The sequence below is a fragment of the Heterocephalus glaber genome, unplaced genomic scaffold (genome assembly GCF_053883595.1).
Source record: "Heterocephalus glaber isolate CG9 unplaced genomic scaffold, H.glaber_assembly_v1.0 deba00001531, whole genome shotgun sequence".
NCBI lineage: Eukaryota > Metazoa > Chordata > Mammalia > Rodentia > Bathyergidae > Heterocephalus > Heterocephalus glaber.
The window spans coordinates 4,429,473-4,456,699 of record NW_028258329.1 but is presented as its reverse complement, the minus strand read 5'-3'; the positions used below and the strand labels follow the sequence as shown (position 1 = coordinate 4,456,699).

Below are 27,227 nucleotides of genomic sequence, written 5' to 3'. Positions count from 1 at the left end.
GCAATGTCACAGTCCTATAATGGGAGCTGCAGTGGAACTGGGTGTGGGGAGGTGGTCTGAGGCATTGGGAAAACAGAGGACCTCAGTAGCAGAGGGAGCAAATGGGCAGGGGCTGGCATTTCCAGAGAGTTGCACTCTTGGGGACCCCAGACGGGATCATGGGGGCAGGTCTTTTGAACTGAGGTCAGATGACTCATGACAGCCCACAAAGAACCAGGAGTTCAGTCCCAGGCTCTCTACCCTTCCCCTCAATTTGTAGCTAAATCGAAGAGAAACAGGAGGAGGCCACCCTCTTGGGAGGTCACCTGTGGGCTGCAGGGAGCGCTGGTCCCTGCAGTTATGGGATTCACAAGTGACCTTGCCCTTCCCATGGTCACTCCAAGAAGCCATCGTAAGCTGCCCTAGAGGTGGTATTCCATGCCTTTCCGGGGGCTTCTCTGGGGCCCAGTGTGTCCCAGTCCCCTGCCACAGTGTGACCACACCATCCTGCTGCATTTTAGGTTTTGCACCCCCCTTTTCTGGCCATGAGGCACCTGATCATGGCTCATTCTTAGGGGAAACATGATTGGAAAGACAGACCAGGGGTAGCCCCAGCACCCAGACTCCTGGAGGAGGTGCCCAGCCCCTAGGGGTCAAGAATCTACCGGGGACTGCTCACCCGGGCTCATAGGAGAGCAAGCCCAGCAGAAAAGGTACTTCCCAGGCAGGTGATTATAGCATCCCAGGGCAGGTGGTGAGAGTTCTGGGTGTCTTTGTTTGTGGGGTACTGTGAGTATCCCATTGCTCCAGGCCATTCCTTGCTTTTGTCCTTTAGTCAAAAGCCAGCGATCTTAACTGTATCTATTTATCTCTGGGTTCTCTGTCCTGTTCTGTGGATCCATCTGTGTGTCTGTCCCTCTGTCAACACCACACTGACTGTAACCACAGCTCCAAATTTAGCCATAACATCTGGAAGAATAATGTCCCCCAATTTATTCTTCACGATTGTTCTGGCTATTCCAGGGTCTGTGCTTTTGCATATACATTTTAGAACCAGATTATCTGCATCTTCAAAAATCCTTGCAGAGATTTCTGCAAGAAATGCAGAACTGCATTAAACCTACATAGAGCAATTCAGAGAGAATCGATGTCTTTCCTATGCTGAGCTTTCAAGTGCATGAACAAGTATTTCTCTGCATTCAGTGGAGTCTGTTCATCCTCACTATAATTTGCAGCATACCGTCCTGTCCATGTTTGGTTAAATATACGGTCATCCCTCAGTATCTGTGGGGATTAGCTTCAGGGCCTTCTTAGATACCAGATTCTAAGGATGGATGAGTCCCTTAAATAAAATGGCCCAGTACTTACATATAATCTGTGTGCATCCTCTCATGTACTTTAAATCATCTCTAGTCACTTATCAAATACAAGTAAATGCTATGTAAATATTGTACTGTATTGTTCAAGGACAAGAGAAAAGGGTCTGTATATGTTCTGTGTAGATATAATTTTTTTATTATTTTCAGTCTGTTGTTGATTGAGTTCCTGTTATGTGGAACCTGTGGATACAGAGGGACAATCACATACTCAAGTATCTAGGTTCCTTCAAAGCAGTTGTCAGTGGTATTGCCTAAAATTTCTCTTTTTGCATATTCATTGTTAGTCTGTGACTTGACTGTGCAAAAGAGGAGACATATGTTGATCACGTGTCCTGCTACCTTGCGGAACTTAATTTTAGTCCTATGCATTTTCGGAGTAGATTCTGGTTCTTCATCTATTAAAACAACAAAAGAGAGATCAGGATTGGATGCTGGCAAAGCCACAGGGAAGCCACTGCCTGTAGTCCCAACTAGCATTGTATAAATAGTGTGGATTTTAGGGCTCTTTACCCAAAATACTTGGCCAAGCAGATTTATCCAGGGGTGGTGAACCTAAGGCACACATGGTGCAGCAGGCTGTTTGTATCACTGAAAGCCCTAAAAGGTTCACCATCACCGGCAAACAAAACTCTACAAATGAAGATGATTCTTTACATTTTCATGCAGTGAGAGAGACCCTGCGGAACCATGAGGTCTATTAATAAGAGTTTAAAAAAATATGTTGTATATGCTAAATACATTATTATACATCAATTTTTTTAAAGTGCTTGTGAAAAATTGGGAGCTCATTAGGATTATGACTGTCATAAAAACATAAGCACACAGCACAACCCCAAAGACAGTGGGCAAAAATCAGTCACTAGTTTTCAGCTGGGTGCCGTTCCTGTATCATTATGATAATTTGAGGAGTTTCTAATAATTTCTGTATCTATATTCAGCACCAGGCCACCTTTGTCTCTCTGTGACTCCATTTCCCTGGGGAACTCAGTCATTGGATAATCCCTGATGTTAAGAGTACTGGGACCAAGAGGAATCAACAGGCATGAAAATTATTCAAAGAATTTTGATACACTGCTGTGTGATACGCTAGGGAGTAACTGATAGGATTTGGGTAGGGTTAATAAATGCAATTCTGAGTTTGATTTCTCTGTTTGGTACTGGAGATTGAATTTGGGGCCTTCACACTGAATTACATCCCCAGCATTTTTTTTTTAATTTTTATTTTGAGACAGGGTCTCACTAAGTCATTAAGTTGCCCAGGCTGGGCTGGCACCTTCAGTCCCCCTGCTTCAGCCTCCCAGAGAGCCAGGATTACACATGTGCGTCACCATGCCCAGCTGCAATTTTCTGATGATCTGATAAAGGTTGCTTCTTTTCTACGTGATCTGTTCATCTTTGAGCACTTGCCCAGTTGTGTCCTGGAATAAACTCCTAGAGGTGAAATTTCTGAGACCAAAGGAGTATTTTGGTTTTAACGTCTTAGCCACGGTGCATTCTGGGAAGGTTGTATTACTGGTCCACTTTCGCACCAACAGCACGAGAGGCCCCAGGACACTGACCTTTCTGATGACCTTCATCGTTCTTCTAGGTGAATGACTCGCACACAGTGCTGGGCTGGAGCAACATGTTCCACGTTTCTTGGCTATGCTGATCTGGTTTTGAGTCATTTTTGTAAAATCTTACATTGTTTGGGGATTTTGGTGTTTCTCGTAGATTTAACAGAAAAACATTTGTTAAGAGACAGGAGAAAATGTGTAAGGCTAACTCCTTTCCTATTTATGGCAACTATATGTTCTCTGTTTCTCCTGTACTTTCCCTCCTGTTAATGATGCCTTATTTCATACACACCTTTACAATGTGGTGTTGTCAACTTTCAAACTTTTCCTTTACAGTTTCTATCATGTTTACAAAGCCAACACTATAGGCTTATTTTCATATATTTTCTCCCACTATTTTTGGAGTATCTTTACTAAGAGAAGGATTAATCTTCCTAAAATTGTTCTGTGCTTGTTTCTGCTTTTGCTTTTTGCATACAGTGTGTGAGGTGCTGTTCATCCTGCTCTGTTTTTCCAGATGGACCACTAATTGCCCCCAACTACTTATTGAGGAGGGGGCGGTGGTTAAGTGAGAGTACTCTAGATTCTTCCAACCAGCTCCACCTCTTGGTGGCTGTGTGACCCTCTTCCCTTTTCTAAGCCCATGGATTGGGCTGTGGAAGGGGAGAAACTGGTGCCACCTTAGAGGTGGCCCAGCATCACTGGTCAAGAGCACTGGGGGTCACAGCTCAGTGGGCGTCTGAATCCCACAGAGGAGCCAGTGGGCCAGGCCCACCACAGGTTCTGATTCTGTGGGTCTGGGGTCTGGCTATTAGTTTCCTTCTCTCTCTCCCTGCCTCCCTCCCTCCCTCCCTTCCCTCTCCGTCATTCCTTCCTTGAGATGCTAGGGATGTCACCCAGGGTCTCATGCATGCTAGGCAAGTGCTGTACCACAGAGCTTCAACCCCAGCAAACCCCTAGTTTGCATTTCTGACTTGTTCCCAGGTAAGGTTCATGTTGCTGGCCCTGGAACTCACTTTGAGAACCAAGGCAGGCATCATGTAGACTGGATTTATCCTACCTGCCTGGCGTAGGGGCTGTCCTCCAGACCCTGGTTTGTACCCCCTGCCTGGACCTAAGTGGGATACCAGATGTTCCCCAGAGTCTCGCCCCTCCCTGCACAAGCCCTGATCATCAGGCATCCATGGGACCAGAGCATCCAGTCTCTGGTTTCCAGTCTCCTGGGGCAGGAAGTGCCTCCATACCTCCCACCCCCTTCCTGGCATGACTTTTGGGAGATCATCTGGTGCCCCAGTCTTTCAACACCATACAGCCGCATCTGTCACCTGCTTCAGTGTTCCCATGCTCCTGAGACTTCAGAGCTTATTTAAGTTCAGAGTTTAAAGGACAGGCGCTGTCCCTGTGTCGGGTTGGCCCTGCGGTCACATGCCCTAATGCTTAGCCCATTCTCTTGCAGCTCCAGCCAGTAGCCTGAGCCTCGCAACATCAGACGGCGCAAGCTCACCAGGCCTGAGGCACTCGTCCCCTGCTGGCACTGCAGTCACGCCACTGCCCCTGCCACCTGCCCCAAGCCTCCATGTGTCCCCGGAGGCTACAGATATAAGGGTACAAGCACAGCCCAGTCCTGGCCGTGTGGCCCGCTCCGCCAGTGACCCCATCTCCTGTGCATCCAGCGAAGCAGGTATGGCAGGAAGCCCACCTGTGTCCCCAGGGTACCTGGCCTGCCCTGGACAGCACAGATCTCACTGACCTCTGAGAGCCGATGCCCAGAACTGGGAGCCTGGGGAAGGGGGTCTGGATGTCTGAGGCCTCGAAGGGGAGGTGGGAGGTGAGGGCCAGGAGCCCCTGCTGTGGCCCCACTGGGGTTCACTCTCTCAGAAGAAGAATGCGAGAGCTTAGGGAGACGAGAGCCCACAGGTGGCCAGCCAGCCCTGGGCACCAGCTGTGAGTGCCGCACACACGCTGCAGGGGCCAGAAAGAGCCACGTGTCAGGCCAGGGCTGTCTGAGAGGTGGGGCGAGTCTGGGCCAGACGAGTGTGCTCTCAGCAGCACTCTCGGCCCTGTGCCAGTCTCCTCGTTCGGCCTGCAGTGTGTGGGGAGTCTCCCTGTGCGACGGCAACAGTGGGCAGCAGGTCCTGGCACCAGAGTCCCGAGGCCAGCAGCCCCAGGAGTCTCTGGCGCCCTGGGGGTGCAGAAACCGTATCCCACCCTTCTCGCTACTGGGGAAGTTGCGTAATTTCTGCCTTACTGGTGGGCCTATCACTGCACTCCCGTTGCAGTAGGAACTTTTTCATAAAGTAGGGGGGAAAGAGTCCTGCAGAAGGCCCAGGAGGGCCATGCACCAGTCATGCCTCAGTGGTCTTGTCCGGCTGAGCCTGAGAGAGAGCCCAGGGTCCAGCCATGCCAGGGGAGAATGGAAACCCTGAAAGGAACCAGGATTCGGCAACAGTCGAAGCCTGGAAGCATCCTCCTGGTTCAAAGAGCACGTTGTCCACCTGCATGCGTTGGCTGAACTCCCATCATCTCTCTTTATTCTCCCCCAACCCCCAGGTGCAGCTGTCAGCTCATGTGGCCCTCCAGGGGCCTTCTTTGGCCTGTTCCCCTCGAGAAACTATGCTCTATGAACCACAGGGCCCTAGGGATGAGAATGAGGGATGAGGACAAGGCCACCATTCCTCTTCTGCATCCTGACCCCAGCCTGTTGCTTCTGTCTCCTCTGGGCCAGATCAGGCTGTTAATATCCTGCATGGAAAGCCCTGCGCCTTCGGGGTCCCCAGGAGCCCTCTGATGAGGAGGGCATTCTGATGCCAGACCTTGGGCCTGTGAGAGGCACGGGCCTGCATAGGCCCCGGGAAGGGACCGGTGCTGAGCCACGGTGAGCCTGGCAAGCTGCAGAGCGGTTCCCTTTCATCTGCAGGCAGGTTTACCTCTGCTTGTCTGGCATCTGAAATGTACATCTTAGCCACAGGCAGGCGGGGAGAGTTTCACCACTAATTCCTGTCCCTTTCATGTGTTAACTGAATTCTCTTCTGGTTCAGGCGATGCCTCTTCACATCCTGCTTCTTGCAGCCAGGACTTTGGAATGAGACTGTCTCAGGCTGCTCTAGGGACAGGTGAGGCTTCCACTTCACCCTGCTGTGAAGTGGGGCTGTGACCCCGGGTCCTTGCTGCACTGCCTCTAAGGCCAACTCCTCCCCCTGTCACCCAAATGCCAGCTCCAGGCTCGCGCTCTGTGCAGTTGTATCAGAGGCCACAATGCTTTCTCCATATGTAAGGCTGCTTGTTTCAGTTTGTTGATGAGATTTTATTAGGAGGTTGACTGGCCCAGCATGGGAGTTTTTTACACTTTCTTACGTTTACTTCTGGGCTTGTCATTGCCATCCAAGTGTCCAGAACAGACCACCTAGCAGGTGTCTGCCATGGGACTTAAAACAGGTTTGGGGCAAGCTGGGTCTTGGTGTGGTCCTTGGCGAGGGACTGCCTGGGGCTGGCTGCCTCCAAGGCGCCATCTGACCAGTGCTTGTTCTACGGATGACACACGCAGAGCCATGTCCCCTGCCCCTGGCTGCTGTCCACACCTCGGGTGCTGGAGGAAGTTCTGGTCTTAAGGCAGATCCTGATTCTGCCCAACCCACAAACACACCCAGAGGGACAAAGGTCATGGAGCTGGGGAAGGCTGAGAAGGACGCTAGCTCAGAAATTCTAGCAGGAGGCGAAGGGAAAGCAGGTCCCAGCGCTGTGCCAGCCCTAACTCTAGCCTGCCTGGCCTCTAACTCCCCACCACCATCTTCAGTCCTTCAGCTCCCAGAGGCTACAGCCCCTCCAGGTTAAAACCGGCTTAATTCTGGGCTGAGATGGGACATGGGAAACAGGGGCAGAAACCCAGCAGAAAGCCTGTCTTCCCCAGGCTTTTGTTTGCTTCCTGAAGAGCCTCAGAGCTGCCTTTGGTTTGGTTTGGTTTCCGGTTGTTCTGAAACTGCGTCTTTCCCCTTGACTTACAGTGTCTGTGTCTCACTCTGCCATGGCTGCTTGTCAGCACCAGCTCCCACCCCCCAGGGTCCCTGAAACTTGGAAAATCAACCACGAGACAAAGCCAGAGGCCTTACAGACGGTCTCCAAAGAGTGGCCCCGTTCACTCATGGACAGCAAGGCCTATGCAGACACCAGGGTTCTGGTGGCTAAATTCTTGGAACACTCGCACTGTGCCCTCCCGTCTGAGGTGCGGCATGTGGTGGGGACCATCCGCTCCGTGGTCACCTCTGAGGACCGCCCAGTGGAGGAGCCCAGCTTTGGTGCTGGCATCGTGGACCAGCTGTGAAGCAACCACAGATGTGAACGTGGATGCTGACAGGCCTGGTGTCATGCGTGGCCTGTTCCTGCCAGAAGCCACTGTGTGTGCCCGGGAGGGGCCTTCGCCTGGAGTGGCAGAGGACAAGTGGGGAACACCCGGGAGTATCTTGGGATGGCTCAGGAGCAGAACTGTCAGTCTGTCTCAGTGGATCCAGTCGGTTGTCTTCTTGGGGATTGCATTCGCTCCCTGCTCCAGTGATCCGAAGATGACCCTCTGCTGTCCTTAGAGAGCTTTGGTTCAGGCAGGCATCTGGAACTGACCAGCGTGACCTGAACAGCAGTGCAGCAACAGGTGACCCTCGTGTAACTTAAAGACACTGCATAGCTTCCAGGTCAGGGCCGTGCAAGGAGGCGTCTCCTCCATCTTCAATTTAGTTTAATGTTAAGTAGATAGAGGACGACAGCAAATAACGGGGCCATTTTCCCACATGACTTGTACCACTCTATAATGAAACCTTTATCATGTTCTGACCTCTTATTTCCTTTAAAAGGAAACAGATAATTTTAGCACAGGGGCCTGGGCCCAGCTTTTTAGCTCTAGGGCTACAGGGCTGTCGTGCAAACAGGTACACAGCGGGGAGCCCCTGTGGCCCAGTCTCCTCTGGGAGGCAGGGAGGTATCACGAGGGCTCTGAGGGACCCACCAGAGTTCCTGGGTCCCAGGGCTCCCCAACGAGGCCTCTATCTATGGGCCTCTTTCTCCCCAGGCTCCCCTCCCTCTAACAGGAGCAGACACTTGAGCTGTTATTCACCTCATAACCATAAGCACCTGGCCAGCGCCCCTTTGGGAGCATCCCCTGGGTATCCACCTTGCCTGATTGACCTCGATCAAATTCCAGGGGAAAGGGACCTTTTCCTCCGGGACTGAGAACCTCCTGCTGAAACAGGCAGATCCTCATGACTCAGAGCTGTCCCTCCCCCAGCCAGGTGGCAGCGGACACACTAGCATTGGAGGGCACGAATCCTGAGTTGCTTATTTCCATGAGAACATCCACTGCATTGGTTGTGCAGAAGCGAGCGAGCCCAGCTTGGGTGCCTTTGACTTTCTTGGCCTCCCCGCCCCTCATTTTCTGGCAGCTCCCTCACACTAAGCATGTCCTGCCGTGCTAGAAACACTTGTATCTGGACCCTGCTAAACAGCAGCCTTTAGCACGTGGACTATGGGGCCCTTGAACTGTGGCCAGTGTCACCTACTTTGGACAAAGCAGCCCAGAGCTTATGGCCGGACGTAAGAGGGCTTGGCGGTGGACCAGAGGGTGCCCACTATTGCTCAGTGCCCAGCTTGGGGCTCATGCAGCTCTTTCCTATATGCATGGCCTGTGCCTGCCCTTGAGTCCTCCCCTCATTGCTTGTCTTCAGCCCGCTCTCCTTTGGAGCCAACGTGGGGGGGGGCACTTCTGTGTGTAAAAGCCGAGAGGGGGGTGGCTTCTAACCCAGCTATGGCATAGGAATTCCCCAGTGATGTGCAGTTGCCAATGCACTGCTTTCCTGTTGTCATTGGTTACTGTCTCCCGGAAGTTAGAGAGCTGAAAAAATATCAATCAGGCTTTTTGATGGCAATCTTGCCTTTTCCACGAGAGACATACTAGAGATGCATTTATGAGCACTTTATTCAGACTATAAAAATGGGAAATCTGTTCTCTAATTTTTCTCAAGTGATGGCTTTTGAAGTCCCCAAAACAAGTCCCTCTGATGGTTTTTCAGGATGGCCTCCCCTGAGCCCACAAACTGGAGAATTTACATTCCGGTGCCTTGCCCTTGGAACCAGAGCATTGATATCATCTTCATCGGAGCTGGGTGGGACCACAGCCAGCTGCAGGGTGCTTGCTGAGGGGCCCCTGTTGGCAGTGTCTCAGAGTCAAGCCCTCTGCTGGGCGAAACGTACAAATCTCAGACCTGGCTGCAATCCAAGGGAAGGCCAGTCCCACCCCACTACTTCAGTTCCCGGAGGGTTTTTGTAGTGCAGGAGGAGAAGTGGCCATGGGCAGGCCAGTCTGGTGTGTGTCTTCCACTTCTTCGCCTCCTGCAGCAGGGCCTTGTCATCTGCTATTTGGGGCTCTTGGGCCAGGCCGTGTCTCCCTACACATGCAGGCTGATACTGTGGCCTGGAAGCCTCCTTGGTACCCAAAATCTTAAGAAAGCTGTCTATGCACCCACTTATGCTCAGTTCTGCGTCTGCTCCCATAAGAACTCTGTCTTATGGATAAAGAAACTGCCCAGCTTTAGACCTGGGCTGGAACCTTTTGCCTCCTAGAAAGAAACAAGGCTGTCAGGGATGATGGGCTCTATTTGGCCCACCTTCTAGGGCCTTGGGTACCCATGTGGGCAATAAGGTTTGAACTCCAGACTTGCAGGTACCCAGGGGACACAAGTGCCGGTAACAGCCACCGGGATGCTGGCAACTTGACCCTTCACCTCTGATTCCCAACTCTGACTGGCAGCCTCCTGGGACTCGAATCCCCAGCAGCAGCCCCAGACTCCAAGCAGCATTGGGCCCCCAGACATCGGAGAGCTGGCTTCCTCCCCAGCACGCCTGTATCCTTCCCTTCCAGAAGCCTGTCCTCGGCTTCCTGTTTTGGTTGGTGAAAGGGCTGACGATGGCCGTTTTTGAGGCAGTTCTTCCCCTCAGCTTGCCCCGGTCCTGCTACAACAATGCTCTTTGACTCAGGAGAGGGGCCGAGGGTGGGATGAGGGTGCTGAGGTTGATGAACTCTGGACCCTGACTCCCAGGCAGACGAGGGGCACATCATTCACAAGGACTTACGGTCTCCTTTGGCGGGAGACCGACAATACAATGAAATGCTTGTAAAACACCATGAAAGCTTATTTTGAATGTTCTTTTCCTCCCCACTCTGAACTCACAGATGCTGCTGAGGCAGAATGTATAGGAAATTGTTTTCAAGCCACCAGAGACCTGTTTGTACAACTGGAAAGGTTGTATTTATTTAATGTACCTCAAGGTGTTTTAATAATGATCGGTGTTTTAATAAAAAGTATTTCTGGTCTGTGTCTCTGAGGTCTAATTGGGACAGAGATAAGCACTGCGGGCCAATAGTAGGGTTCTGGAGGGCTCGGGCTGCTCTCCCTGTCTGTGGCTGCTCAGCAGGGGCCTCCTACAGCTGCCCAGCTGTGCTCCAGGGGTTGCTGGGGAGGCAGCCCAAGGCTCAAGGTCCTGCCCATGCCAACCCCCACTGCACCTCCATGGACGTCCCCCGTAGGCTTCTGGGAGCAAGCTCAGAGTTGAACTGTTTTTAATGTGTATCTTGGGCGTTGTGCCCCCATGTCACCTGCTGGACTTCCTGGAGCCTGTGCATGCCACCTCAGCTGGCACACAGGAGTACCATGACCCTTGTCTTCCTGAGCTGAGACCCCTCCAGCCTGCCGGCCCACCCAGGGGATGGTCCTTTCCATTCCCAAGGGGAGGGCCACGCTGCCTGAAATTTGTTTTTTCTCAGCAAAGTGACAAATTTTATTTTGCTCTTGATTCTTCAGTATATGCTGTGTTATGAGGGGGTTCCTGCTGCCCTTCCTAATGGAGTTTCTTACTGAGCATTTCTCCTTGACATTCCCATGCATCCTTTCTGGAGGAACCCTGAGAGCAGGAGTTCACCCTGTAAGACTTTCTTACATGCCCCTGATGGCTAAGGTCCTGATTATCCTTCAGGTGGCCATGCAGGGACAAGTCAGCACGCTTTGCAGTTCCCCCCTAGGCCATGAAGGCAGCTGCTCAGTAGTTCAGATTGGTGAAGTGTGCACAGCCATGACTGGGCTGGAGAGGGGGGATCCTGCTGGCTGATAGGGCCAGAACCTTCCTCTCTGGCCTTGGGACAGATGCTCAGGTTTATCTCATGGCCTCCCTAAGCCATGAGGTGACATCAGGACCATGCCATGAGGACCATGCCATGGAGAAATGAAGTGATGGGCATGCTGAGTCCCATTATTACTCTACACAGGCTAGGAAGGACCCACAGGTATGAAGACGGGGGGGTGAAGGTGGCCCAGCTTTCTGCTATACACACACACACACACACACACCACATGCACACATAACTCTCTTGGAGCTAACTTAAATTTAAATCTGGAGGAACCCAAGTTTTCACATCTCCTTTATTAATTAGCCAGTAGCCTGAAGCCATGGGCCAGGGGAGTACAGAACTCGAAGCTGGTCTGGTGAACTCACATCCACCCTCTGACCTCATGAGTGCAAGCTCCCAGAAGGCCAGAATAGGGGAGGGCAGAGCAACACCTGGAGGGTGTGGATTATAGGCTGGTCGGGCACACGCACTCGGTTAACAGAGCACCCACAAGGAGAGCATTGTTTCTCCATGACTTCAGGTTTATTAGTGGATATGCACAAAGTCGTCCTAAGGTCAGCAGCATGCAACACACAGGTTACTCCTCGAGTACAGTAATCCTAAAGCTTTAGTTACTGCGTGGTAAGGCTTCTTAAGTCACAGTGTATTCTTCAAGGCCTGGGCCAAAAAAAGAGACTTCCAGACGAAAGGATGTCAGTTAACATTGATCTCTGATGAACTGAACCAGACGATGTGTCCCATGATCCACACACACGCTACACTGCTCATCGCAGGGGCACCTGGCTTGCCAAGGAGTTTGCGCTTACAGCTGGTGGCCTCAGAAAGGGCAGAGGTCAAGTTTTTAGGCCATGTGTGTGTGTGTGTGTGTGTGTGTGCAGACTTCAGAGAGGGAGAGACGCCCATGCCACTGTCCACATCCTGGCAGCAGCGGCAACATGTCCCACCCAGCGGGGAGCCCTGCGGTGCAGCAGCAGTGGGGAGGGCAGGTGCCAAGAAAGCTCACAGAGACTCAGGTGATGCAGAGAACAGGTGGGGACAGGAGAAGCAGGTGTTGGTCACTGGTCACTGGAAAACCCAGAAGATCTGAAGAACAGCTTGCCAAAATAAAAGTCCGAGTGGTAATATTCTCTAAATAAATATGGAGTTTTGCTGTTGTGACCATGAACCTTTATTTAACTCAGGAACATCTCCTTTCTAGGAAAATACAATCAGTCACATGTGCCCACACACAAGTCACAGCCTGGGAGCTGGACTTGCCTGCGCTCCTGGGGAAGCAGTGGCAGAGTCAGTCAGCTGTGGGGGTCCTTTGGGGACCGCAGAACTCCAGGTGTCCCACCCATGGGGGTGGAAGGGCACTACCCACTGCCACCGCCTGCAGCTGTGTCCCCAGTGCTCCCTTCACGGCCGCACGAGTGGGCACCCACGCTCACACTCTGCAGCTTCGGGGAGGAGCGACACACGCTACACCACACAGGGACCCACGAACGCCCTTTGTCAGTCACAGTGAATGAGAAAAGTTCCGAAGGTGGCAAAATACTTCCATGTTCTACAAAGCTTTGTTCCTGCGACTCTCCGTTGATAAAGACGTACCCCTTTTTTGGCAGTCCCCCCCCAACAAAAAACAAAAAAAAAACCCCAAATGGGTGGCGAGGGCATGTCCTTTGGGGAGCCAGTGTCCTTGGCTGGGCTGTGGGTCAGGGATTGGGGCTCTGTCCTGGCATCCAGCTCTGGGCAGGCAGGCCTGCCTCGCGTCCCTGGCTCCGTGGCAGAGGCTGGGTGGGCCTAGATGTACAGCGGGGTCTCCTGGCCCGTGAGGAGCCTGAACATGGCGGCAGGCATGGTCTTCATGTGAATCTGTCAACAGAGACAGGAGGCTGAGCTGGTCAGCCCCTACTGCCCACCTCCCCCCTTCCCTTTGGTGCCTTCGGTGAAAACGAGCAATAGATGCCCAAACCCCCGAGAGCCATTTGTTCCCAACGCCAGTCTCGAAGACAGAAAGAATGAGTCCTGGCAGACAGACTCGGTTCCCCAACCTTGTCTTTAAAGGGTTCTGCACACCACCAGGTGCTAATTTTCCTTTCTGCTCATTCTTACACGGCAGGGGTGCAGGGTCAGAACTTGGACTCACTGGTGACAGCAGCTTGGCCACTCGGCTGGGGACAGGCATCTTCCAGGAATCACGACGTGTGCACTGTGTCCCCAAGAGAGAAGGACACACACCCCTTCCCACGAAACCGAAGCTGGCTAAGGCGAGGGTTCTGGCGCTGGGATCTGGCTTGCTGAGGGGCAGGGAGCCTAGGCACCCCCCTCCGGAATCACTTAGCACACGACCCTCAGTGGCCTGGCCCTCCTCTCTGCTCCAAACAGGCTGGGTCTACAGCGAGCAGGGCATGAGATTGTCCCCCAGGGAGACCAGCCCCATAGCCCCTCTTCAGGAGGAAGGCATGTCCCGGCTGGAAGCCATGGAAGCAAACTGAAGGGAGAGCTGCTGGTGCCCTTTCCCTCCGTCAGGTTTCTACTGAGGCACTGTCCACCAGGACTGTGCTGTGTTCAGGCGCTGGGCTTGGCCCTTCCGCTGGGCCGTGGCTCAAGGAGATCTGGCTAGCGCTGGCCTTTGACCTGTTCCTGCTTCCCATGCCCATTGGCCCCTCGGCCTGTCCATCCCCAGACAAGGGGGCCTTGGTTCCAGTCTGACCAACCCAGACAGGTCAACACTGCAGTGTAGTCCTGCCCTGTCAGGATTCGTTCCATCCATTCAGACATGTGCACCTCTGTCACCTGGGACAGCCTTTTCCATCAAAAGATTTCTCCGTCATTCCTCAGTCTGAAACCCATTCCCAAGGCTCATCTCAACTTAGGACTTGTGTATCAGTGACTCATTTTCCAAATGCGCTCGGGGTGATGGAAAATGCAGGCTGACACTAATCTCCCCGCTGCCGGCAGGTCTGTGGCCCGGCGCTGACAGGATTCTAACACCCTCACGGCCTGCAGGCCTGCCTCCTCGGGGATCAATTCATCTCAGGTCTGAGGAGCTGGAGTCACTGCCAGGGCTCCCAGCCCGGCCTCCCACCAGACTGATTTCTCTGGAGGTGTGAACCTGATCGCTCCTGTGGGGGCCGCCATTTCCGAGCTTCCACTTAGGAAAATTGGATTTTCCTTTCTTGGAAGCCATTTGTCAGAGGAAGCTAATAGCACCTCCCCGGACACTTCCTCCTGAGAGTCAGCCGTTGCCACCACCAGTCCCGGGCAAGATGGGCCTTCTCCCCGATCCCTGGCAGTTTTCCAAAATGCCAGCATCGCAATGCGGTCCGGTCCGAGACCTGGAGCCTCTCTTCGGAAGCCGCACCCGCCCACCCCACGGACAGGGCAGATGGAGGCCGGGTCTTCTTCCCCACATGGCCACCAGGGGGCGTGCTGCACACAGACCCTCACCGCCCCACCCCCCGCCACTCACAGAGCCGCACGATTCCCACACTCCTACACTCAGACCCACGGCGCTGTCCACACACGCACCCACATTCACACCCACTCACATACACACACACATTCACACCCTCATACCCTGCATGCGCCTGCCAGTCTTACCGCCCCCGCCGAGTCGGACAGAGCCTCATACACCTCATCCGCACTCACCCCCATGCTCACCCACATTCACTCCCTTCACCTGACCTCCCACGCACACGCACACACACACCACTCACACGAGGGAGGCCTCCTTCCCGTGCACTGCCTCACTGCCCCCGCGGGCCGCCCGCTCCTCACCCTGTCGCTATGCATTTGTCCTTGTGGACAGCCGCGCTCCCCCAGACCCTCAGCCACCTTCCTCCTGTCAGGAAAGCAACACCAGAAAGAGCTAGAGGAGGGGAGGCTACGAGATCCCAAAGCCTTGCCCTGGGCTGGGAGGCAGCAGGCAGGGCACAACCCCAGTGTGGGTGGCAGAGCCCCATTCCCGGGAGTAACCGGTTAGGCCTGCAGACAGTGGCCCCTGTTGGGATGCAAGGCTCCTGAAACAGCAGCCTGTAACCTCCTGTCTGCCAAGAGACGTCCACTTCCGCAGGGGCAGCCAATCACTGCCTGCCACTGTTCATTACCATAGGCTGGCCAGCTCAGCTGATGCCCAGTGGCTCCCGGAGAGGGGGTAAATGCAGAAGTCCAGGTGGGGAAAATATGAACCAGTAAATAGAGGTGGGTCTGAGGCCTGGCAGGGGCAGGATATCCTAAGAAGGGGGCGTTTCCCTGGCTGGGCCCAGGGGCCTCCCCAAGCCTGTCAGATTCCAGACCAGGTCTGATGCTAGTCATGGAGAAAGTGTGGGTTCTGGCCCCAAACATGTGAAAGGTGTGCACGGAAGCCTGGCAGGCTTACCTCTCCGACCGAGTTGGACAGAGCCTGGACGATCTTCTCGTGAGCCGTAGCCACCACACTCTGTCCGTTGATCTCGATGATGCGATGGCCAACACGGACGCCGCCCCGCTCAGCAATGCCCCCTCTCATGAGGCTGCAGATCTGAGCAGACACAGCTAGGTCAGCACACTCCCGTCACACCCACGGGCACCGCTCTGGGTCCCCAAGGACAGGAGCAGGGAAATGACGTGCAGAGGAAGAGCCCAACAGCGCAAATCCTTCTCCACGCAGTTCCTGAGCTCATGAACACACAGGCTTGTGGTTCAGACGATGATTTTTTAAAAAGCCAGGGCCATGGCATGTTGCGGGAACCATCCCAGCACCCAGACCGCCCAAGGTGGAATCCGAGTGTCCCCTGCCCAGCCATCCGCGAGTTGAGGTTCCTGGTGTGGGCAGCGTGTGGGTGGCCAGTGGTGTCACAAGGGCACACAGTCCGGACGGTTCTCCACCAGCTGCACCGCACTGAGAAGAGACCTCTTCAAGGACAGACAGTCCCGGGTCCCAGCTCCTGAGGAGGAGCGTGGTGAAAGCCTCATGAACTGACAAGCAGAGCTAGTTTGGGAGAGTGGCCGTGAAGCCTGTTAATCTGTCTCCTCTGGCTTGCAAAATTTTAAAACCAGGCATTAGAAAGGTGAGCATCCACCGGGACACCCGGGAGGGGAGAGCAGCCTGAGGGGGAGGGCTGTGGGCTCCTGGAGAAGAGGTGAGGGCCCCCAAAGATCCTGGTAAAGCCCCCCTGGCCCTGCAGAACCTGCGAAAGGCGCGGGAATGAGGGTGCCTTTCCCTGGTGGGAAAGAGGTGAAGACCCGGGCCCCTGCTGCTGTTCATGGTGCCACCTCCTCCTCTGCTTCCAAGGGCCTGGGCTGGGTGCACTGGCTGAGCCAGGCAGAGTCCAGAAGATAGGCTGCAGCCTCCCTGGAGTGGAGGTGTCCTGACAGCAGCCAGGCTCACACCCAGAGGTCTCTGTCCCTGCTGCCCTGCCCAAGCTCAGACACCTCAGCCCGAAGGGTGAGCCCCAGAGCCCCTGCCACTCCAGGCAGCCCAGGGTAGGTGCCCACCCTGTGCCCAGCACTCTCTCACCACCACTGCCTAGGGCTGCACCCCGTCGGCTGTGTCTGAAGATGAAGAAGGTTGAGCCCAGGAACAGTGCTAGGGACACAGCCAGTAGCCTAGAGACCCTGCTCCCAGATGCTTTTCACACAGTCATCTAAAAGCCCAGGCTTTTGTCCTTGGGATCTCCTCAGTGCGAAGACACTAACAGTCCACTACCATCTCACTGATGTTCTAAGGCATTTTTATCGGTCCTCACATTTGATGGCCTGGGGCTGAGCAAATGATTCTGGTTAGCACCCTAGAAGGTCAAAGGTCAGCTTGTGCTCATCCCTGAACTCTCCGTCGGTACCTGGCATGGCGTCTCTTTAGGGCTGACATAGGCTTAAAAGTGCACTGCCCACAGGCAGGCCCTGGTAGCTCCCATATGACTCCTGCCTGCCATTTATTCCGAGTTTCACCTGTTCCCAAATACACACAGGGATCCTGGAGTCGTTTATGTACCCCATACCTCCCAGCACTCAGGATCCCTCCCTCTCTGGAAGGAGACATTCTACCCTGGGCGGGGACACCGGTACAGGTTGATGTCACAGCACAAGATTTCTCCCACCTGGCCATCTGGACTCCTGAGGCAGGGTCTACCTATCATCCCAGAGCCCAGGCTCTTGGGCCAGATGGGGAATCCTCCTGGGGCTTGAACTGATGGGCAAGGAAAGGGAGCAGGAGGTGCTGGGGGCGGGGGGCACACATGCGTACAAGACAGCAGCCTTGAAAAGCAAGCCATGCCCTGCAGGGACCAGGACCCTGGCACGTCTAAACTTCACAATGTGCACTTTTGGGGAGGAGGCTTGGTGTCCCCAAGATGGAGAGTTATTGATTTCTTGGAAGATATTGTGAGAAGAGAGAGGTGGGATCCATTTGGAAACAGCATTCATTAAGTCCTCCCAGGCCTGTCTGCAAACGAATGCAGTGCACTTTAAATGTAATGAAGCTGAAAATGAGAAAGGCACTTACACAAAACTGGCTCCAATGTGGGCCCAGTTCTGCAGGAGACTCGGGGGACCCGCTCTGTGGTGCAGAGCAGTGTGTGGGTACCGTGGTCCTGCAGGCTCAGTGGGAGGAGAGACTGGCTGGCTGGCTGGCCAGGACCAAAGCTGGAACCAGTGATCTTCTATGCACTTCTGGGGCTCGGTTACTGAAATCCCAGGCACTAGAGACGAAACACTGGTCCACACGTGTGCCCACCAGTGTCACCCTAACACCATGCCAAGGGCCAGGAGGGCTGTCCTTTTCATCCTCACTCTGCCACTCTTCGGCTGGGAGACCTGGGACAAGTCACTTCACCTGTCTGTCCCTAGGTCCTCATCTGTGAAGCGTGACGGTTAATGCCACTCTCGAACTGAACCGCCCTCCCAGACGCCTCACAGGGACCCTGTGACCTGTGGGCAGAGCTTGCTGGGGTGTGGTGGATTTCCGGAACCAAGCCCAGAGAGAGCCAGAGGAGAGGGACTGTGAGCACTGTGACAGGCTGGAAAACAGACGCCTCAGCATCTGTGTGTGAGGCAGTACTGCTCCTGAAGGGATGGGCGGATGGAGAGAGGGAGGGCCAGGGAGGAGGGAGGGATGGATGGGCAGATAAAGCCATCATCCATGCAGTGGAATTTTATCCAGTCTACAAAGAAAGGAAGGGAACCCTGACACGTGCTACAGTGTGGATGAACCCTGAGGACATTATGCCGAGTAGAACAAGCCAGTTGCAAAAGGACAGATGCTATTTGATTCCACTTATATGAGGCACCCAGAGTTAGCCAAATTCATAGAAAAAAGTAGCTGGCTTCCGGAGCTACTGCTTTATGGAGGGCGCCAGGGCTAGGGCGGGGAATGGCAGGCACATTCCCAGCATTTAGTGGGGACAGTCTCAGTTTTGCCAGATGAAGGCGTTCTAGAGACTGGCTGCACTTACTACCTCTCTGCTGTACACGCAAAATGGTTAAGATGGCGGATTTCAGGGTGTGTGTATTTTACCACAATTACGAAGAAAACAGAAACACAAGAAACAGGTGTTCTGGGAGAGCTGGGGACAAAAGAAAAGCGTGGATGGGGAGAGGCAGATTCTGCAGCTCAGACACATCCGGCCCAGTGTTCTGGAGCTGGGACAGCTAAGCCAGGGCCGGGGAGCCAAGGAGGTGGAAGTGTGCCCGCCCCGCACACCCGTGCACGCACACAGGCCCCTATGCGGATGCCCCCTCAGCCCCCTCATCCACACCCAGGCTTAACCTGGCCTAGCGCTGAGCACGTCGCTCACCTGCATGTTACGACCACCACCTGCCATAGGAAACATCTCTGCACCAATCGGCAGGAACCTGCAGCCGCTCTGGGCAGCAACTGGCAAATGCCATTTCCGAGCTGCGGCCCTCCACAGTCACACACGGTCAGTGTGTGCAGGCTGACGGGCCGGACCCTGCTCACTGCCAGCCGCTCCCAGAACACAGTCCCCCTGGGCTGGCCCAGGCCAGCTGGAGGACGCATTCAGGCTGGGGACCTGGCCGGGGTAGGAGGGGACCTGCGGGAGTGTGACAGGATGGGTGCAGGGCCAGTGAGCCCAGGGGTGCATGGTGCCAGGCCAGGCCCCGCCAACGGGGCTGGGAGGGGTGGGAAGTGAGGCCACAGCCCTCGTGACCCTGCCCCCATCCTGCCAATGCCGAGGGGCGAGGGACTTGGACTCGAGTAGCAGCAGCCCCAGGTCTCCTTCATGTTTCCTTCAACTCCCTCTTCCCTTGAGGCCCCAGTAAGTGGCAGAGCCCAGGGTGGCATCAGACCTGGCAAACGACAGGACATGCCTGGGGCAGGGGACAGGCCTGGGCTGCGGGGGCAGGGGCAGCACGGCGTCTCTGAGGGCCCAGAGTGCTGAGCCTGGACATCCAAGGACTGAGCAGAGGACAGGTTCAGCACGTGGTGACCCGGACACCCTGGCGCTGAGGCCAGACCCCCTCCCCTGGCTGCCCCCCGAACCTGCTCCCTGCACCCGGGATTGTCACAGGATCACCTGCCTCTCGTTGGCTCACCCTCATTTGGTCCCTACGAGGCACAGAGCAGAGCTCCCATTCCCTGTCTGCTCCCCTCCTCCCTTGCTGTGCTGCTACAATACCCTGGCTCTGTGCACCCTAAACCTGGCTTGTGAATAACCTCTCACGTGCTGTCTTTCCAGAATGATCCAGAATGGTCTCCCAGTGCCTTTTCCCCACACTGTTGGCAGCACACGCCCTCTCTCCTCTCCCCTGGACACCGTGTCCTCATTACAATCTCTCTCCTCCTCAGCTCTTCACTACTCAGGGCAGGTTTGACCAAGCAGGCATAACTGACCCCTTCTGTGCTCATTCAGTGGCCCCATTCTGTCTTCTGAGATCTTTGCTGGAGCAAACACCAAGGAAGGGAACTCACTCCAGCCAAACTGAATGGAGAATCAGGGCCGGAGATTTAGCTCAGTGGTTTTGCTGCCTGCTACGCAAGCGCAAGGACCCGAGCTTGATCCCCGGTACCAAAAAAAAAAAAAAAAGGATTTAGCTCAGTGGTTCCAGCGCTTGCCTTGCAAGCACGCAAGGTCCCAAGTTCGATCCCCAGTACAAAAAAAAAAAAAACCAGAGAATGGAGAATCAGGCACAGATTCAGGGGCTAGACCAACACTTACTAGAACCCAGCCCCACCTCCCCCAGGACCCCTCCTGCCCCTTGGTGTCTCGCCCAGAGCCTGACATAGGACAATATTTCACAAATGGTTGCTGAATAGGTGAATGAATGAGTGAGTGAACAAGAATCTGTACAGCACAGTGAGTCTAATGCCACCACTGGCTGTGTGTATCCAAGCCACCATAATTCAAAGCCTGCTTTCCTCCCTTCCAAAGCAGGCATTTGCCAAAGACAGCCTTCACTGGGACATGGGTCCTAGGGGGACTGGAGGGCCCCTTCTGCGGCCACACCTAGGCCTCCTTTTCTACCTGGCCAGCACCAGGACCTGTCCTCGGAGCTGCAGAAAGCTCCTGCTCGCATGGCCTAGCTGCTGGCACTGCTGCCTCATGAGACAGGCGCTCCTACTGCCCCACTCCCCTCCAGTACCCAGACCTGACACGCGCTACAGCCAGCCTAGGGGAGGGAGGGTGGACTCACGATTCCGTTCTGCACACTGAAGCCCAGCTGGTACTTGAGGTCGGGTCGCTTGATGAGGACTGTGGTGACAGGGGGACAGCTGACGATGTTGAGCTTCACCTGAGTCTGGTTCTTCAGGCCCTGCAGAGCACAGAGCAGGAGTCACGGCCGGGCGTGGACACCATCTGTGCGCACCTGACGAGCATCACCCTGGCCCCTGTGAGGGTGGCTGGGGACAGTGCTCTGTGGCCCACCGTGCTTGGATACACTTTGTTATCTGGGCAGAAATGAGCCACTCGGGAACCAGAAGCCAGGTTCTGAGAGCCACTGAGTGGAACCAACGGGCTGAGCACCAGGGTCATGCTCAGGGGTCATGGGTGGGACGGGACTGTCGCCATGACCAAGGAAAAGACTGTGGGGAGACCTTGGTCAAAACCAGATGCACTGAGGATGCTGGAGGCTCTGGGGCTGCATCAAGGCTGAAGCCCAGGGTCACCTCAGGCCCCAGAGAGGACGCAGCCATCAGTGAGTACCCAGGCTGCAATTCTGGGGCCAAGAATGTCCCAGGGCAGGGGAAGGGGCCAAATCCTTGCTAGGTTGCAGCTCCAGCTTGCCTGGAGCTTGCCACACACAGAGCCCAGAGAGCTGCAGCCCCCAAGGCCACCCAGGGCCTTTCTATGCTACCCCCATCCAACAGAGAGTCTACTGGGCCTACCCAAAAGCCTGTTCTTGGGATGTTCTGGCCCTGGGATCACCCTTCATCTCTTGGATAAAAGAGGGAAGTGGAGGGGCCTCCTCCAGCACCACAACCCCAGTAAGATGGGGACAGCCATGGAGTGAGATCATGGATGTGTCACAGGGGCTGCTGCCAACAGGCAATGGTCTGCAGAACCCTGACCCCAGCTGCTCGCATCCTCTCTGCCGCTCAGCGCTGCCTCAAGCTGCAAGCTCACAACTAGTGGATCAGAATATCCTTCTTTCCCTGTGGCTGCCAACTCCTAGCACTCAGCTGTGTAGGGCGACCCCTGGCCCAGGCTGCCATGACAAGGGCTTCCTAAAAGTGGGACTTTCAGTGTCATCTGTGGCAAACTGGGTCATCCTACACGCACATCCTCAGCCCCTTGCCCGGGGTGGATGTGGCCCAGTGCTTGGCTAAGAGAGATGCAACCTCCCCTTACGTCCTTCCCAGGCAGCCTGGGATTTCAGGCACGGTATATATAGTCTTGGCTTCAAGTTTTGACTGTCCCTGGGCTTCAGTGTCCGCATAGGTCAGGTGAGACCACTGGGCGGGGGGTCCCGGGCACCCACCTTGATGACACCCTGGCAGGTGGCCAGGGGCAGCCCCACGAGGCTGGTGCCGTTGATGGACATGATCTGGTCCCCGATGCTCAGCTTCCCCGAGCGGGCTGCTGGCCCACCGTTCATCATGTTTGCCAGAATCACGGTGGGCAGGATGGAGCCCCAGCCGGACTCCACGACCACCACGCCCAGAATCTCACCCTTGTGCTTCTCCAGCTGCAGCTGCAAGGGAATTTATAGTGGGCGAGGATGAGCCGACCCCAGCCTGCCACATGGCTCTACCCTGGGACTCAGGGCCAGTTCATCTCAGCCAGGAGGGGCCGTGGCTGGAGGGGCCGGCCTACTCTGGTTCCAGGGCCCCCAGGGGCCCACCGGAAGTCCAGTAAACCTGGCAGCAGTGTCCCTCTCCTCCCATGCCCAGCAAGGAATCCCCCAGCCCCAAGTATGGCTCCGGGATCCTGGCTCCCGCTCCTTACCTACCAAACCCGGAGGCCAGAAAGACATGCACAGACTCCAGTGCCCAGCCCGACTTAGCCTTTGCTCCCATCTGGAAGACCCTATATGCTCTCTGTCTCAAGGATGGCTCTCAGAAACTGCCTGTGGTGCACTCGGGATTACTCATTCAATAAGCAGCCAGGGGCATTCATTCAAGAAATATTCAGCACCATTCATTCAACAAGCATCCAGGATCATTCATTCACTCACTGACAGGTAGACAGGCTCATTTATTCAAGGTATGGGCCACATCCAGGAAGAAGTTGCTACTGGTATCTTCACAACTGCCCTGCCTGAGGACCCAAGTGTCCTGTCTTAAAGATGCCACCCACACGCTTTTCACAAATATCTCCTGGATGCTGTGTACCAGCTGATGGTAATAGCAGCCTTAAAAAGCACATTTTCAAGGTCATTAAGACTGATTGTAATCAGCTTCTTTGTTAGAATCGTCTCATTTCACACACAAGTGCTCAGCTCCGAGGCAGGAGCCAGACCTCCCCCGCAGGCAGCCGGAGTCTGATGCAAAGGCAGCAGGGCATGTGAGGACCAGGAAAGTCGTGCCCTCCTCCCAGCCCTGCGAGCTGACCCGGGACTCACGGGCACTGCCAGGACCAGCCCACTCTGAGGCAGCCTGGCTGCACTCTGCAGCTCAGCTCGGGGAGCCGGATCCAGCAGAAGGGCCTTCCCGGGCCCTGCCAGCCTTGCCTCACCTCCTTGCAGTTCTCCGAGTTGGAGAAGTGGATGAGGTCGTCGTTGTACATCTCCTGGGTGTTGATGATGTCGCTGTACTCCTTCTGGCTCAGGTCTTCGGGGTTGATGCCGTTGGCCCTCAGAAACTCCTGGTAGGCCACACTGAAGGCCTGCCCGATGGACTGGGCGATGAGCTGGGCCTGGGGGCGAGAGCGGGTGCAGATACAGGCCCCGAGGCCCAGCCCCACACAAGGGGCCCAGAAGCCCCCAGCGAGCCCTGCTTGGGCTTAAAGGAATGAGACGGTAACTCTGGCCCTGGCCAGTGAAAGGCATCTTTGGCCAATGTCCTGCCCAGGGCCACGGGTGACCCTTCCTGCCACCTGCCCATGACCCAGTCTTGACTATGCCTCTCTGGGCTGTTTTATGTCCCAGACATTCCAGGGCAAAGAATGGCTTCAAATAGAGTCAAGGAAGATGATGAATTTTTTGCTAAATGTCATATTTTATTGCTTTAAATGGGAGGTGTACTGTATTTTCATTTTCTCCATCTTATTCCAAAAGCTAGATTTAAGGTGTTTCCCGGGCCTGTCACAGCAGCTGTCTGTTCCACATCTGTTTCTCTTGAGCTACAGGAGGCCACGCCGACTGGATCCCTCTCCAGGGAGGGGTGTGCCTGAGCCCTGGGACCAGCACAGACCCTGTGGAGCAGATCACTTCTTTCCGTTTCATCTGGCCCGCTCCTCCGGATGCAGACACTCACGTGGCATAGGCCTGGACACCGAGACATCAAGCAGGGCCTTGCCTGCCACCGTGGGGCGCAACGGGGGACACTGAGAGGCCAAGGCTGAAGGCCGGAGCTCCTGGTCCACACTGAGCATGCTCGCTGTGTGGACGAGCCCTAGGGCTTTTGGTGGCACCTCAGGGCGCAGCAGTGCTTCTCCCCAGCCCAAACCCGGGCAAGCCCCAGCTCAGTCTGCCCTGTGCTCCCCGGAGCCCCACCTGCCCTCCAGGGGCCACGGCACAGCAAGCTTTGGCACAACAGGACCCAAAAGAGGTAAAAAGGGAGGTTTGGCCTGTGATCCCTTCTCATGCTGCATAACATATGCTTTAAGTGCAAGAAGTAAGCTGCACAGGTAAAAGAGCTTCCCGCCAGACCACAGGACACGAAGGCTTTCCTTAAACAGGTGCCAATTCTAGGTCAAACTGCCCGCCAACACTAGGCCCTCAGTGTCCACCGGAAGGGCGCAGCACCTGGATGGCTGTTCCAGGCCAGCACGCAGACGGCGGGCGAGCTGGCTGCCTGGGTACCACCAGGTGGCGCCACAGGCCTGGACAGGAGCAGAGCCAGCACCAGGAGCAGGTGGGGGTCTGTGCTGAGATGGGAGGTGGGGGTGGCTCAGGGAGGGAGGGGCCCTCGGAGTGGCCCAGGGCTGCCCTGCCCCAGCTGGGATCTCAGTGCACAGAGCTCCCCACTCCTCCCCATTCTGTCCCCACCCGAAGGAGTGACCTGGATGGGAAGGGGAGCCTGACAAGATCACATCCCTTCGTTATTAGCTGCTCCGAATGGCCACTGCTCTGGCACCCACACTTCTAGCCCCTCTCCTTGGGCCACATGGTCCCCTCTGCCCACCCGGTGGGTGCTCTGGAGGAGATCCCCTGGGGATGTGCACCACCGCCCTCGGGCACAAGCCAGGGGAAGCCCCATGTCTTGAGGGCTGTCCTGTCTCCTGTCTCCCTCACCCTGTGTTGGGCTTCCTCCTACCTGGGCAGAGGCCGGTGCTGAGGGCCCCTCTGTGCCCCCGCTCCAGCCCAGGCTCACAGCCAGGCCTCTGTGTCACTGCTTCGAGGCTGGGAGCCACTCAGGGCGGGGCTGGGCACCAGCATGCTGGCCCCGAGGCCAGGGCATCTTCTAGAGGACGGGAGGGGAAGCCATCATGCCTGCACTGCTGTGCCCCGGCACATTCACCAATGCAGCCTCCTCCACCCTGGCCCAGCCCTAGGGTGGCTGAGCTCCATTTTAAAGAGCAGAAATGGGACTCGGTGGCCATCCTGGCTGGTGCCCCTCCACAGCCTCCCCCTGGGCCCTCACAGTGTATCCAGGCAGACCCTCCTCTCTTTCCTTCAAGAGCCACTTGGAGGCCACTCCCACACCCATCACTGGGCCATGGGCCTTGTCACCTGCTGAGCTGAGACAATCATGGCCGAGGTGGACAGTGGCAGCTGCGGGCTGTAACTCCCCAGAGCTACCCACACGGGCTGTGCCCCACAGGCTGTCCCTGGTCCCTGCTCCTTCTCAGCCCTGCTATTGGCCAGCTTCTCCCTCCCACTGCCCATCACCTGAGCACCTCAGACTCAGAGGCATCCCGAGGCCCCCAGTCATTTGAAAACATCCGTCAGGTGTGCACATGTCTGTGGGTCATGATGGGAGGTACAGGTCGATGCGTTAGAGGGTCTGCATGTAAATAATGTCCTCTCCTATAAATCTGCTATTGCTTCAAAGCATCTCCAGGTGACAGTTTCTTAGGAAAAAGATGATTGCCCCCACCTACAAGTTTGAAACCTGTCTTCAAACATAGTTTCTACACCTTATTTCATAACCACGAAAATAATGGGGCCCTTCTCTGTGATCCAGGTCCTGGCGACACTAGGACAGCAGTCCTCATGTGAACAAGAATGCTCCAGCCTCCTGGGCAGTTGCTGTGGCTACCAGGGTGGCTTCTGACAAAAGCTAGACTTGAGCTGTCTTCACCGGAGAGTGGAGGAAGCTTTCAAAGCCCACACTGCCAACAGCCACGAGACTGGCTCAGCACGGCCTCCCTGCCGGGATGAGCCTGCAGGAGAACCCATCAGGGGTCTGGGATCCACCTTCTGCATTCACTCTTTATCTTTTAAAAGGTGGACCCTGCTATGCTGACCACGTGGCTCCAAACTGCACAAGGCACAAGCAATGACCCTTCTGCCTCAGCCTCCAGAGTAGCTGGAAAACAGGCATGTGCCACTCCGTGGTCTCTCAGTGAATCTATAGCACTTCAAACCTCAACTTTTTTGGCAGTACTGGGGGTTAAAGCCAAAGCCTTTGTATTGAGCTACGTCCCCACACCCCTAGCCCTTTTATATTCTGAGACAGGGTCTCAATAAGTCACTCATTTGCCCAGGCTGTGCTGGAACGTGAGATCCTCTTGCTTCAGCTTCCCAGAGTTCTGGGATTATACCTGTGTGCCACCATGCCTGGCTGCAAAAGTATTTTTTGAAGTGACACCAAAATTGGTCATGAAGTGAAATGACATGTGCAAAGGCAGGGCTCAACTCAGAGGTTTCTGTGTCTCTCTTCATGCAACCCTGGCAGGTGAAAAGATGCATTTTAACAACAGAAAAGTAAGGCCAAAATTAGGTTTATTTTAAAGAGGGAAAAGTTTTATAAAATGATTTCTGCTAACAGATAGCTCCCCTTGTATATTTATCTATTGCTCAACTTATAAGCAGCTCCTGCGGTGAGGAACCTATCCCATGAAGTGAAATAAAACTATGTTCGCTATCTTCAGAAACCCAAAGAGAGTGCGACAAATCTCTGGTGCCCCTGGAAACACAAGGCCTCCGCTGCCAGGAGATGTGCCTGGCACTGTGCCCGCCAGCGTTACTTACGTCCTCCGACTCGAACACATGGCAGATCATCTTGTACTGCTTCTTCCCCTCCTGGGCCCCGGGTGTGGTCTCGATGCAGTCTTGGGAGGCCGACCGGGGCATGCGGCGTCTGGCCATCAGCACCACGATGTTCCCGATATCCGCGATGTAAGAAATGGTACGCAAGGCGTGGTCCATCATGGTTTCCTGTTGGGAGAGGGAGATCAGGCCACTCAGGGAACATTATAAGGCCATGCCGTGAAGTCACGCCAAGTTGGCCCTACTGACATCTGGAATGAGGTCGATGCTTACTGCAGAGGGCGGTTCTGACCCGGGACAAGGTCAGCAGCATGCCTGGCCTCTACCCTTAGATGCCAGTGGCAACTTCCCTCCCAAGGGAGGAAACCAGAAATATCTCCAGCTATTGCCAAGTGTCCCAGAGGTAGGGGG

The 27,227-nt window shown here is 55.1% G+C and overlaps 2 protein-coding genes across 8 annotated transcripts in view; one reads left to right on the top strand and one right to left on the bottom strand.

Annotated features, from left to right (window-relative positions):
- The window catches only part of Entrep2 (endosomal transmembrane epsin interactor 2), a 430,735-nt gene extending 420,463 nt beyond the window's left edge, over positions 1 to 10,272 (top strand). For all 4 annotated transcript variants that reach the window (XM_087188281.1, XM_087188280.1, XM_004852663.3 and 1 more), the window contains 3 exons: positions 4,371 to 4,595; positions 5,953 to 6,027; positions 6,916 to 10,272. In XM_087188281.1, coding sequence (XP_087044407.1) covers positions 4,371 to 4,595; positions 5,953 to 6,027; positions 6,916 to 7,232 — 617 coding nt within the window. In that variant the 3' untranslated portion in view covers positions 7,233 to 10,272. The remainder of the gene's footprint in view (positions 1 to 4,370; positions 4,596 to 5,952; positions 6,028 to 6,915) is intronic.
- A 1,306-nt stretch (positions 10,273 to 11,578) lies between these two features.
- Positions 11,579 to 27,227, bottom strand: part of Apba2 (amyloid beta precursor protein binding family A member 2) — a 238,898-nt gene continuing 223,249 nt past the window's right edge. For all 4 annotated transcript variants that reach the window (XM_004852660.3, XM_004852661.3, XM_087188278.1 and 1 more), the window contains 6 exons: positions 26,799 to 26,984; positions 23,177 to 23,356; positions 21,981 to 22,193; positions 20,694 to 20,813; positions 15,442 to 15,582; positions 11,579 to 12,932 (listed from right to left, as the gene is read on the bottom strand). In XM_004852660.3, coding sequence (XP_004852717.1) covers positions 12,861 to 12,932; positions 15,442 to 15,582; positions 20,694 to 20,813; positions 21,981 to 22,193; positions 23,177 to 23,356; positions 26,799 to 26,984 — 912 coding nt within the window. In that variant the 3' untranslated portion in view covers positions 11,579 to 12,860. The remainder of the gene's footprint in view (positions 12,933 to 15,441; positions 15,583 to 20,693; positions 20,814 to 21,980; positions 22,194 to 23,176; positions 23,357 to 26,798; positions 26,985 to 27,227) is intronic.